Source organism: Varanus komodoensis, unplaced genomic scaffold (genome assembly GCF_004798865.1).
Source record: "Varanus komodoensis strain SLA01 unplaced genomic scaffold, ASM479886v1 scaffold2, whole genome shotgun sequence".
Taxonomy (NCBI): domain Eukaryota; kingdom Metazoa; phylum Chordata; class Lepidosauria; order Squamata; family Varanidae; genus Varanus; species Varanus komodoensis.
The window spans coordinates 20,275,159-20,288,867 of NW_025335568.1; the positions used below are offsets into that span (position 1 = coordinate 20,275,159).

The window sequence follows — 13,709 nt, forward strand, 5'->3', positions numbered from 1 at the left end:
GGTAGAGTCCTGCAAAAGAACTGTGCCTGCATGACCAAAATTAATGCTGATATTCCTACCCAGCATCAATGGACAAGGGCAAATTCTCTGCATCCATAAAGATTGTTGAAAAAACATTAACTCAAACTCACATTTTAGAAGTGACTCTATCTTGAAAGGAATCAGCTGGAATCCAGTTGGATCCCTTCATAAAGATGGGGAGTCCATTAATTCTGAAATAAAAACTCAAACCAGGTGATCCAGGAATGGGCTCTTCTATAAGCTCCACTGTTCGAAAATAAACCTGGGGAAAATTAAAATTCAGACAAGTTTACAGCAGTTCCAGACAAGAAAATGGCATGAAAATAAATTTCAGCTTAAAACTTGGTCAGGATGTCATATTTTTTCATATTTTGAACTTTTCCCCTCACATGTAAAATAACAAAAACTGAGTCACAAATATAATCAAAAGAAGTGTCACTTCCCACTGCAAAAAACAATGTTAACAGGACTTGCACAAATATGAAAAGACATAATATAAAAAGAAATTAAATAAACCACAGTCAGTGCAATCAAACACAAATGAACACCCTAAAAGAATTTAAATAACACAAAATTTCCTGAAGTTAACTCTTGGATATTGTTCAAACTAATATCATTTGGAGAAGAAGCTGCAAAGTGGATATTTCTGGAAGGTCCCAGTGCCTTGCTCCATATGCACTCCCCGAATAGACAACATGTTCCAGTGCTGCAAACACCCACACAGCCTGCTTGCGATTACTGAGGGAAATCTAATGAAACTGTTAAACTGAACACGCTTGCAATCAAGCTACATTTACAGAAAGCTACAGAAATCCAAGGCCAAGTTTAAAAGAGGCCCAGGCCTCTCCTGATCAGAATTCAAGACAAAGAGATAGAAAAAGAGCTGGAAAGAGTGATTAGCTTAGCTGAGAAAAAAGGAAGAGTGAGGAATCTTTCTTCCTTTTTTTATTTTTTTGGAAACTTCATAGTTTTAATAGAAGTGTTTTCATTTATGTATCACAGGGCCAGTCAACTCAGTTTCCTCCAGGTATTTAGATGAAAATTCCCATCATCCCCAGTCAGCATAGCAAACAGTAAGGCATCCCTACATGTTTTTTTCAGGTATAGCAATAGGAGATGAAATAGCCAAATCCATCATGGAGTACCAGAGAGAAAGGAGAATACTCTAACATGAATGGTAGAATTAAACAATTCATCCACAGTTTAGTGACACCAACAACACCAAAAGCTGTCAGCCCATTGGTTCTAAAGCAGTGGTGCAGTCTTCCAGATGTTGTTAAACTCAGATTCCCTTCAGTCCTGAGCACTGGTTGTGCTGACTGAGTCTGATGGGAATTTAGCCCAAAGATATCTGGAGGACCACACATTCCCCAGCCCTGTTCTGCCCAAAGTAGATCAGCTTTCTCTAATCTGGTGCTTGCCACCTGTGTTGGCCTACAATTTGTAACATGCCCCAGCCAGCATAGGGTTGATGGGATGTGTAGTCCACAACATCTGGCAGGGACCACATAGTGAAAGTCTGAAGGATAGCAAAATCACTCCCTTACATTCCAGAGAACAGATTGTATTTCTGGAAAATCTGTACTTGTGAACCATAAATGTAGACAACTATGAGCTTAACAACTTTCAGCTTTTTGTTGCCTACTCAAAACTAGAAAACCAAGTTGTTTTCCCAGCATCTGGAAAGTAAGACAATGAAGTCAGGTGTCCTTTGATGTGCAAAGCCTTTTTTGTTTGTTTGTTCCTACTTTCTTTTTTCATTTTTGCCATTCAGTTTTCTCATAAGTCCAAAGCCTTCTGAGCACAAGAATAAGTAATCTTCTTCAAGGAATGGCAACATATCTTTGAAGCCCAAAGCAAAACAACTTGTTCAGTTCAGAGCCTTGCATATGAAAATTAAAAGAAATTAGAAAAGCAACAAGAACTAGCAAGTCTGTCTATACCAGCCTTCCCCAACATGGTGTCTTCCAGATATCTTGTACTAGAGCTCCCATCAACCCCAAATGGAAATCAGTAATGTTGGAGATGGTGATCCAAAACAACTGGAGGACACCACTTTGGAAAAGAATTATCTATACTGTTAAATACTTATCCATTCAGATAGTGGGTTTCTAATTTATATTTTTACTTTATTTCAGACATACACTTACAGGCCTATATTTTATTCTAAGCATTGCACTTAACTCCTACTCAACATAAAAGCAGAGACAGCATAAAGGAGTCCTTTGGCACTTGGGAGAAAGATGTGTAAAACCAATACCTAATGTTGCCATTTTTAACAGCTGTTTTTAACTCTATATAACAACAAGGGTCTTTGTTAATGCATTCAGGAAAGCATTAACCCATTAAGGTCTTAATTTCATTGTACACACACACACACACACAGAATGAGAAGCAACCATCCTGATGGTTAGGAGAACACAATTATTTCCAACAACTAGAAAAAAGGCAGCAGTCAAATGCTCTACCTACCACCATGTTCCTCCTTTCTGTTCAAATGAAATCATTTAGGTATTAATGCTTTCCAATACCCCGAGATGAATTGTGCCATGAGTACAGATCATATTCATCTTGCACAGCCTGACTCATGCCTATCCTAAGTGCCAAATGTCCTCTTGCACTGTGCAAACTTACTAAAATGGGGTTTTAACACACTGATTATTATTCTTTGAGAGCTCAAATTAACTAGAGGAGCTTCAGAGCACTCTCTTGATTATGAACTGTCGATGTATCTCATCTCAACACTGTTCTATTGCTTGCCTGGTATGTTTTTCATAACTAAGTTACAGTGCTTTAATTTGCCTCTCCATGTTACAGATACCACATGCTGAGGTTTCTAGGCCTAGTGGTTGGCTCAGAAGCAGCACGAGTGCAGGAACTCAGAAAATGGAGCTGCAAACATTTTAATGAAACACCTTCATTAAATTTGAAAGTAGCTGCAATTTGTCTCCCAGTGTGACTGGTAATGCAGATGCTAAACAGAGGTGACTGCCAGCACAAGGATTTCTGTCATCTTCTAATTTCTAGGAGCCTCTGGCTTCCAAGAGTGAACGAGCTCGCAGGCAATCTCACTCAGAGAGCACAGAAGAGAGGAGGCACACAACCAGGGGTGCTGAACCTCTTCCAGCTAGAGAACCAAGTGTCATTGTTGGGGGCAGTGTTCAAACAGGGGCAGGGCCAAAAATGCCAGCATGTTTTAGCTTAAAGCTCTTAGTGTCAGTACAAAGCCTTAGCAGAGGAATTTCAATCTTTTAGGCTTGGGGGAAATGCCCAAAAGCCAGGAAATGGTTGAACAATTGATACCAGGGGAGGGGCAGGCAGGGGCCATTTAGAATAGGACTGGCCCCCCAAAAGGGGTGGATTTCGTCGCTGATTCCACACCTCTGCATCAGACTACTGCCATGCAGGATAGCTGACATACCTTTGAAAACTTCTCAATCTTGTATCCTCCTTCTAGAATGAATGTTGCCGTCATGTTGTATCCAGTCTGGTTTCCATGTCCTCTTGGCCACCAAGTCTCCAGAGCCACACTCTTTTTTCCCCCACCAAAGAAAATAAAGAAATAGGATTTAAAGATAAAAAGAGAAGGCACTTCAGCTCACACTGATCTTTGCCTTAATCACCTGCCATTGTGATTAGTGCAATGCATTCCACACGAGGCTGCCTTTGAAGAGTTCTGCAAACCACAGCTACTGCAAAATGCAGCAGCCAGATTGCTTTCTGGCACATGCTTTGTTACCCACACTGTGAGCCACAATGGGAATTACAGTTCATCAATAACTGAAGGACTGCACCTTCCTTATCCCTTGCCTAGACAAGTGGTGTTTTTCTGCCTTTCCAAATTTTGCATCAGTTCCAATCCCTCTCACCAGTCTGTTTGTCAATAAATAAATAGAATTGTAGGCCAAGGTGGGGGGAAGGTTTGCACCTGATTTTAAATAAAATACTGACTGAGTAGTATGATGGCTCTGGAATAGCACTGCTTTTCTCCAGGGCTGAGCTCACTGTGCCTCCAATTCCCACTGCGAGGCAACCAAAGCTGTTTCTGTCCCATACCCAAGTCAGAAGCCAGACTTGAAATGAATCTAGATCCTCTACCTCATCCAGGAATCCCTGGATTTAGGAGGCCACCAGATGCTGTAATACCTTGCCTAAAAATATAATATTAGAGACTGGCTGATAATCATCTAATACAGTGAGACCTGGGGGGAAATTTTCAGCACAGGTCTCACACCTGCCTCATTCAAGCAGGCTGGGACTCTGTCTTGATTAAAGAAGGTAGTAGCCACACTGCATTCTCACTTGGGCCGTCCTCCTCTGACTGTTTTTATGAGCCAGAAAGGGCAAGGATCTAGATTGTATTTCTCACCTCTCCAATGATTCAAGGGTGTACACATTGAAAAGTGTCCCATAACATAGCAAAATCTGCTGGAGCCATCAGCAAGCCCTATAGATCAATCAGCCTCCTGAGGTGGAGCATCTTAATTGGACCTCTACCTCTGCAGAGGTTCTGAGCATCAGCAAGTCTTGACAATACGATAATGATCAACCCATCCAGCACATTCACATTTTCATAAGCCTTTAACCATTAATGAGAGCATGCAACTTTCATAATGACATACAGCTGCAGGTGAATTTCCTTCATGCCTTTCTGTGACTGTCTAGAACAGTGATGGCAAACATTTAGAGACCGAGTACCCAAACTGCAACCCAAAATCCACTTATTTAGCGCCTTCCTTGAGTAGCTTTTTCTGCATTGCTCATCATGTCTGCCCATTCTAAACACATTCCAACCATCAAAATCATGACTAGGCACCTCATTTTTCTAACCCTGACCCTACCCTGGTGCACACCCCTAACCCTAATATAGGGCAAAAGTTCCATTGGAAATAGGGCGATTTTCTTCCTTGAGTTCCGTTTTCTGCAGAGCTCATCATTTCTGCCCATTCTAAACACCTACTATCCATCAAAATCCTGCCAGGACACCTCTTTTTTCTAACCTCAACCCTTCCCTGGTGCACACCCCTAACTCTAATAAAGGGTTAATGTTCCATTGAAAAGAGGGTGATTTTGAAAAAGCCTTCCCGGAATAGCTTTTTCTACACAGCTCATCATTTCTGCCCATTGTAAACACATTCCAACCATCAAAATCATGCCAGGACATCTCGTTTTTCTAACCCTAACCCAGTGATGGTGAACTTTTTAGAGATCGAGTGCCCAGACTGCAACCCAAAACCCACTTATTTATCGTAAAGTACCAACACTGCAATAAAACCTGAAAACTGAGGTTTTAGTTTGGAAAAAACAACTCACAGCCAGTCGAAGCAAATATATATATATCCTTGGAAGTGCACTGACCGGCCATGCAAAAGCTCGGACGAGTCGTGGCTAATGAGTCATGGCTTGTGACATTGACACCTGGCGCCACTACTCCTTTCCAAGCATGCACATTGGCCCCTATGGGCGCTGTTGTCCGATGCTCGGCTGCTGGGGTGATGCTGGGGCGACTTGGCTCGCGTGCCAACAAAGAGGGCTCTGTGTGCCAGCTGCAGCACACATGCCATAGGTTCGCCACCACTGGTCTAGAACATTGGGGAGAGCGGGGAAGAAATGGTCACGCTTAGAAATGTTGGTTCCCAGACCTGGTTCACCCTGCCAGGCCACAGCGAATCTTCCCTGCTGCCACATCCTTCACCCTGATGGCAGGCGGGCAGCCCCTTCACTTTCCTGGTCTTCCAGTCCTTTCACTTCTGAGGCCATGCAGATTGCAGCTAATGGCAGTGGTGAAGCAATGATCCAGGTCAGGCTGGACAGAGAATGAAGAAGCTACAAGTTCTGCTCCCTTCTCTGCCCCTCTCTCCACCCCCAAGGCGCCATGGATTCCCACTTAAGTGTTCATGGCGATACTGAGGCACCGATCAGGTTGAGGTGACCTTCCCTAGCCCCACTTCTACCCCAAGCATTGCAGCTGATGAGAATGGCAAAAGATTTATTCCAAATCTGCACTTGTATAAGAAAGTATGATGAAGAAAATTGTCTATATAATTATGGGAGATGTTAAAAGAATGACATCCTGACACTTTAAAACCAGAAATCCATATTCTCAAAGTAGTTCCTCACACTGCTCAGTATGAAGGCCAAGCTTTTCCTTAATTAAGTACTGTTTTAGGTAAGTGCACCCTTCTGCCTCTTCTGGGTACAAGGCCAGCTTGTCCCGTAGGCAAATAAAAAGGATGTCAAGCAGCCAGCTGAATTCTCACAGCAATGTCTCTGGCACACAGTAGCATTCTTCACCTCTGGCTTTGAGACAGGAAATAACAGTGGGCTAAGAGGTATTGCCACAACTCTAGATAGATGACACTGACAGGAAGGCACAGAGGCAATGTTGCATCAAGAAAAGCCTTTCCAAGCCATACCTCTCAAGGTGACGAGGGGAACCTGACAGCCATCTGCATCAGCCCAAGGGCCCATCTAGTCCAGCATTCCGTTCACACAATGGCCAACCAGCTGCCCACAGGTTCCCCCAAGCAGGATATGTGTATGTACGCAGACTTGCGGCCTCTGATACTAGAGATAGTAACATGCTATCAGGACTAGTAGCCATTGATAGCCCTCTCTGTAAATTTGTTGGATCCCTTTTTAAAGCCATCCAAATTGATGGCCAATGCTGCATCTCATGAAAGCGAATCCCATAGTTTAACAATGTGCTATGTGAGGCAATCCTTCCTTTTACTAAAATTAATTGGAATAAATAGACTTGCCCTTGTCCTATATACAGTAGTGAAAAGAAGGGCCACTCTGAAATCAGTCATACAACATCACAGGGCACATAATATACCATCATATTCAAACATTTCTGCCCTACTTCCCTTCACTCTACTCCTATATGCCTCCATCCCACTGTCTGACAGGGCTCTGTTTGTTTGTCTTGTCTATGATCATTATGTTCAGAACAATCCTGTGCCATTTTTGCCCCCTAGCAGAGAGAGGGCTTAGGCAGAAATAAGTTGCAGGTGGTCCAGCCAGAAAAGTTTCAGCCATTGGTGTGTGGGCAAAGCCTTGTGAGGATGGAAGTGAATTGGTGCAGAACATGTAGTGGCAGGAAGTGGAGGGCAGGGCTTCAAGCATTTGGTGCAAGGTAACGCAGAAGAGGCTATTGCTAGCTGAGTGCAAAGCAGACCTGCAGATGAGCTGGTGAGAAAGAGGGTGAGATAAGAGATGGGCACCATCTTGCCCAAGTCCCAGAGATGACTGCAACCCCTTACCCTCCACAATTGCCTACCTATTGATTTGCATTTTGGAGGGGCCATGGGGTGATAAGCGCAGTCCTGCTCCTCATGGGTCCTTTACTTTAATGTTTGTGTATACGTACAGAAAGTACTGGTCTAGGGGCTACAGGAAGTACCAACAAATGCTTTTCTAAAGCAACACTGTTGCTGCAGCAGCTGCTGCTGTTTTTAAATTTACATTTCATGTATTCTATGAGTTGACGTGCAAGGCAGCTGATATAGTCCCCTGGGAAGAAATTTCCTTTTTTAAACAAAAACAGGGACATTCAATTATCTCCCCCCCACCCTCAAAAAAACATCTTGCCAGTTTAAAAGACTCAAGACAATCCCATGGTGGACCAACCTCCACAAAGTCAGGAAATTGGGTACTAAGGCTGCTGCCTTAACCATCCAGGTTCCATGATCAGTGATTATGTTGTCCAGTTTCACAGACTGTGTTTACTTACAACTTGACCTCTGTGCACTCACCCTTTTCCATGGCCTTTCAGGCATAAATCCAGGTGGGAAGGATGGGTGCCTGGGACCAGGAAAGATGCCTCAAATTGTCCTGGTCCTGTACTGTTTTATGAAGTATTGAAGCCTATCTGGATTTGGTATTTTCTGCATACTGTTCTCTTCCACTCCAGCTTCACAGCAATAAAATTCACAAGTTCAGACAGCAAGCCCTGATCACAAGCCCATCAGTATTACATAGCACTGTGAAGGAAGGGTTCTGGAGAGCTGGGGTGAGAGCAGGTGGAGGAATCCATCTGTAAACCCCAATTTGTGCTAGAAAGTTCTTATTCTAAACTGGCTAGAATCAAGAACAAAGGGTCTTCTGTTAGAGGGCAGAGAATGGCTGTTGCTATGCTCAACTGCAATCTTTTTACAGAATCCATACATGCAATATTCAAGACAGTTTGAATAGCACTTGTCCTGATGCTCTGTGCAAACTGCATGTGCTCTTGCAAAGCTCCCACTCTTTCTGATGATACTCGTACACGGGAGGCATTCCTAGTGTGACCTCACCCTTTACTGCATCTGAGAATCAGCCCCACCTGATATATAAACACTATGATGGGTGAAATTAATAAAAGTGACTTGGGCTTTTATAATCCAGTTGTCTTTCAGCTGATGGCTTATTTTAGACAAAAGCCATAGCTCTGTTGATGTAAAAATAAATGTCAATAGAGTAATTTTATGAATTACTGGGTAAACAGCCTAAAGGTATACGACTGTAGACATTCCAATGGGTGGATCAATGCTGAACGTATGAACACTAAAGTGCAGACTATTTCACAGTCAGCAAGGAAGGAGAAAACAGTTTAACAATGGGAGTTGTCATGCCTGTTACTAAGGCATGATTATATAGCTTAGCCACTGAAGTTCCACCTTCAATTATCTGGAATTATGTCAACCAGTAACATGTAAATACCCATGTATCCCTCATACAGAGAACAAGGCATTATTAATATGTACCTTCCACTGTGCTATGTAAAATAAAGAATTGCTTTAGAAGCAAAGGCACTGCTGGAGCGTATTCATTGGCTGCTAATGATGTCATACCGCTGCTCACTCATTTGCTATTTCTTAGCTGGGAAACACTATGTGCACTCAATTTTGGTGGTGGGGAGGGGGGAATTACACATTTTAAGAGGGCTATGGTATCTCAAGCAGTTTCATCTCTGAAAAGCTAACCAGAAATGAATTCTGTTGAACAGTCCATTTCCTATGGTTTACTAAAAAGATTGTGACCCAGGGCATACATTATGGGAAATGAATGCCTTTCCAAAAAAAAAAAAGCACATTTCTGATGTGCTCTAGAGACATCAACAGATTCAGAGAAGGCAATCCACCATGGAGAGGGCAAGCTGGAAACAAAAGGTGTTACTGTGACCGTACAGTCCATCTGCCAATGCATGTGAGCAGTTTTGAAATATTCCTTTTCTCCCTTCCAATTCAAATGCATCATACCTAAGCACCCAGCTACTACAGCAGGCGAGACATTGCAGGCTCTGACTTCTTAGTATGGCTTTTAGAGACTCAGCCTTCCTCTGTCCCCAAACCTTTCCATTCCATTTCACTTCCCAGGAAGGGTGAATTTACCCCCAGTGAATAGATTATCTACCCAGGAAGTAATGAATTTATCCACATGGTCTTGGATGAAACGCTCCTTCAATATGAATTCTTGTTCCATATGTACAAGTTTTTCTGTAACCTGCAAGTTGTTGCATGGCATTGCATAAAGCAGCACGGTTGTGATAAGCTGCCACATTATGCCCCCTTTCTTGTTGGTTGTTTATACGCAGCTTGCTGGTGTGATGCTGTCATGAGCTGCTTATTTGCTACTGCTGGCACCAAGTTGGACCCTGCAAAGAGCAGCTCCTTCTCACATGCCAATGTTGACAGAGGTAGCTGAGGAAATGGCTTCAAGTAATTTTGAGGGGGTCTAGGTGGTAAGATGACTGAAGATTCGGGAGGAAAGAAATCTCTGTACTATTCTACTGAGCATGCTCCAAAGCTCACAATCAATTCCCAATTTCATAGCGAATTTATAATACTTTGATCCAGATGTCCCACAGAAATGAGCATTTACAGAATGAAGAGCTTCAACTGATGAGATGACTAATTACGAAATTTGTTGGCCTCGCTAGTTATTTCTATTTTGCAGATGACTTGCCCTTGGAATTATGTTCTGAAAAATAATGGTGATGTTTAATACTGTTTGGGTGAAAGAAGATGTTAACACCACAGGACTTCTGTTTGCAATTCACAACTATTGTAATCATCCCTGTCAATTGGGCCAGATCTGAGAAGCATAGCTGCTGGTATCCATCATAAAAACCCTCACTGAGCACAAAGTGAGGAAGAGGGAGGAAAGAACATAAGGATCCTTGTATTTCATAAGGCTATGAGACTTATTAAATACAGGAAAGCAGGCCACACAATCAATACAAAATGAAAAGTAAAAGCATCAGTAGACTCAACATACCGTATGTTCAGGCTTGATAATAGATACTTTTTTGGCCACCTAACTTGAGAAGAATCTTGCTCAAGCAACCAAAGAGGGAAGAGTTTGTAACTTAGAAGACTATAGATTTTCCCCCACCTGTGACCTGACTCTGTGCACAGCAATTATTCCAGTGATCTTGGTGATCTAGCTGCACACGTGGAACCTCTAAAGCCTAAATACAGACACGCCACATGTACAAGGACAATTCTATTGCCTTTACAAATTAGGAAATGCACTGTTTATTAATGGTCCCCTAAGCACATGATATTCCTGTATGTCCAGCAACACCTCCCAGAGATCTGGGTCATGCTCCTTGAGTGTAAACGCATTATCCCATGAAGGAAAACCTTTGTCAAACATTAACATCAGCTCTGGCTTTGTGATATCAATGGGCATGACTGTTGGGGCAATAAAAGGATAGATGCTCAATGGTAGAGGCAATGGGAGGAGAAGCCCTGTTCTTGTTCCCTAAACTCCTTAGAACTTCAAGATTCAAGGCCCATTCCAGATTGGAGTCCTCCTACAGCTAAACAAAATATCCTTAGACACTTTGCAGCCTTTTCACACAAGAACCATAAGAACTAATTTCAGGTACTACATACAAGTTTACAAAGGAAGATTGGCTCTCCAGACAGCAAGTGGAATATTTGCCCGTGCTGTTGGAGCAAGCCCACAACACAGCTCTGGAAAGGAAACATTTACCATCATTCTGATAAAAGTTATTATGGGACTGAGTTTTCTCTGCCAAAAGAAACAAACAACAGAGGAATAAATCATTTCCTTAGCATTTATATTCTGGTTCTCAGTTCCACATATGGTTTAATTAATTTTTCAATAATACAGATGTTTTTACATCTGCTGTCTGTATTCAGGCCTCACTCTGGGACAATTCCTGCTTCCTCATTGCCCCCACACAGTACTGTCATGCCAAAAGGTCCAACATGAGAGACAGTGGTGTAGTGGTTAGAGAGGCCTTCACCTGTTTTGGACTACAGCTCCCATAATCCTTGACCACCGGCTCTGCTGACTGGTACTATAGAGGTTGGAGCCAAAGGCTTCTGGTTGGGGAAAGCTGGGTTAGAGCATCAAACTGGACCCGGAAGATCTAGATTAAAATCTACATTCAATTATGTAGCCCTCTGGATGACCCTGGTCTAGTTGCTACTTTTCAGCTTAACCCAAACTACAGGACTGTTCTACTGTAAAAGTGGAAAGGAAAGCTGCCTGTCACCTTGGAAGATGAAGAAGAAGATAAAAATGAACAAAAAGCAGCAGCTCTTTTAACTTGTAATTAACATCTCTGTATTCAGCATTTTAAGTCACAAATCACCCAATGTACCTTCCTACCCGATCAAGCTCAATCAGGAAGAACATTTATATTATTACTGAAAATAAAACAATGAGCACAGACAGGGGAATGTGGCACAAAAACAATATGTGGTAAATATTCATAATACAAAGAAGTCTGTGACACCATGAGGAAAACATGTGGAATTTAAGCACATGAGTTTTCTGCATCACTCCCCCCCCCAAAAAAAATCTCCTTAAGGAAACTTGATAAGAGAAGAAATGCATGTGATGCAGGCAGTACCAAAAGAGGAGCAGAAGCATCAACAGACTCAAGTGTATGTCCAAACTTGACAAGAGATACTTGGCTTCCTGTGGTGAGAAAAATCTTTTAAAAGAAACTTAAAAAATAGAAGTGCATTGGTTCTGCCCCCTGCCTCCTCCTCAGACAGGTGAACACCACTGGTTGTGATTAAGGCAGGTTAAGGCACTTTGAAGTGCATGGAAGGAATGTAAGCACATATTGATATGTCCCACTGAAAACCAGTTTATTTAAAATTGCTTACCCTTCCCAGGATTCTGCCCCTCATTCTGTATGAACATGCACGATATTGATAATAAAATGAGTCACTTGATAACCTTTCTGCTCTTATTAGCAAAGACTAATTCACTGCATTGATTTCCAAGCAGGAGGTAAAAGTTTCGTATCTGCAGGCCTCACCTTACTGATGTTAATGAGCAGTGTGATCACACCTTCCTCAGGATGAAGCTGCACAGGGAGTGCCTGCCAGGTCTGCAGCTCAGGAATGCTCACCATCACAAGACCACCCACCGACTTGTTGCTGACAACATCAAAAACCGACTCTATTTCGAGGCTCCACAGCTGAAGGTTTTGTGCTGAACGAAACAAAAACAAGGTAGACGGGAGATGATGCTTATTGTTTCAGGATTTTAAAAAGCGACTCATATCCCATCTTGAGCTCTTTAGGAAAAAGATGAGATACACATGGGGTAGATCGAACCCTTTTCCATAATCATAATGACTTGCTCCCAATTACTACAATTGCAGGGCTGCCTGTAGCTGAAATGTTGCTATTGCTTTTAAAATAACTTGCTGCCGCTTCTAAGTAACAGACAGAAGGAAGATCAGTTCAGAACACACAGACCTTAAACAGAGACACATAGAAAGCCATGCTGGCACAGACCAAAGGTCCATCAAGCCCAGCCTTCTGTGCACATGGTGGCAACCAGTTGCTCACAGGATTGCTCAAACAGGATGGGTGCAGTGCAATGATCCCAATGAAAATCTCCACCTCCACCCCAGAGTGGCTATTGGCTTGTCAAGCTGCCAGACGACCCAAGTGCAGGACAAGCCTCTCTGGAGAAGGACTGGGATTCTGCAGCAAATTGAACTCCTAAAGATAACTTGACACAACTTGAAGAGTCCCCCTTGGAGACCATGGAGAAGCCTTTTGGCTCCCTGCTAAACACTCCCTTGGCTCTGAATAGCTACCCTCATCTTGTGGCTCTCAAGATCACCAGCAGATCAAGTGGAATACTCACCCGAGTCATCATTGCCAGAGTACCCTACCAGGTAAGACCCTTTTGCCCAGGGTCTGGTCAGGCTGAAAGGAAAGCCCTAGCTGCATAGTCACCACATCCCACCAGCATGAGCTGGTGGCCATTTTGAATAATACAGTGGTACCTTGGCTCACAAACTTAATCCATTCCAGGACTCTGGTTGCGACCCAAACTGTTTGTGAGCCAAGTTAAATTTCCCCATAAGGTTCAGTGTCAATAAGGTTAATCCATTCTGCAACTATTTTTCCAATAAGAAAAATGTGAAGCAAAGTGACAAAGAACAACAAAGATTGCGGCCATCTCCCTCCCCTCACCCCAAGCACGAGCACGGCCATCTCCCCACCCCACCACTGCACAACCGCGATCGCGCCCATCACCCCTGCACGCATCCGCCATCCTGGCGCACTGGGGGCGGGGGGAGGAGAGACAAACACGGGTGTGCTTGGGAGGGAGATGGGTGTGAACGCGGGTGTGCTGGGGGGGTAGAGATGGGCGCAATCGTGCTGGGGGTGGAGATGGCCGAGACTGCGGTTGCGCTC

At 43.2% G+C, this 13,709-nt stretch overlaps 1 protein-coding gene across 6 annotated transcripts in view; it reads right to left on the reverse strand.

Moving 5' to 3' along the window:
* MANBA (mannosidase beta) overlaps positions 1-13,709 on the reverse strand; it is a 74,639-nt gene that overhangs the window by 41,821 nt on the left and 19,109 nt on the right. For all 6 annotated transcript variants that reach the window (XR_006414581.1, XR_006414580.1, XR_006414582.1 and 3 more), the window contains 3 exons: positions 12,311-12,486; positions 3,443-3,553; positions 132-283 (listed from right to left, as the gene is read on the reverse strand). Coding sequence is in view for 3 of the 6 variants with exons in the window: in XM_044428844.1 (XP_044284779.1) it covers positions 132-283; positions 3,443-3,553; positions 12,311-12,486 (439 nt within the window). In the remaining 3 variants the exon portion in view is untranslated. The remainder of the gene's footprint in view (positions 1-131; positions 284-3,442; positions 3,554-12,310; positions 12,487-13,709) is intronic.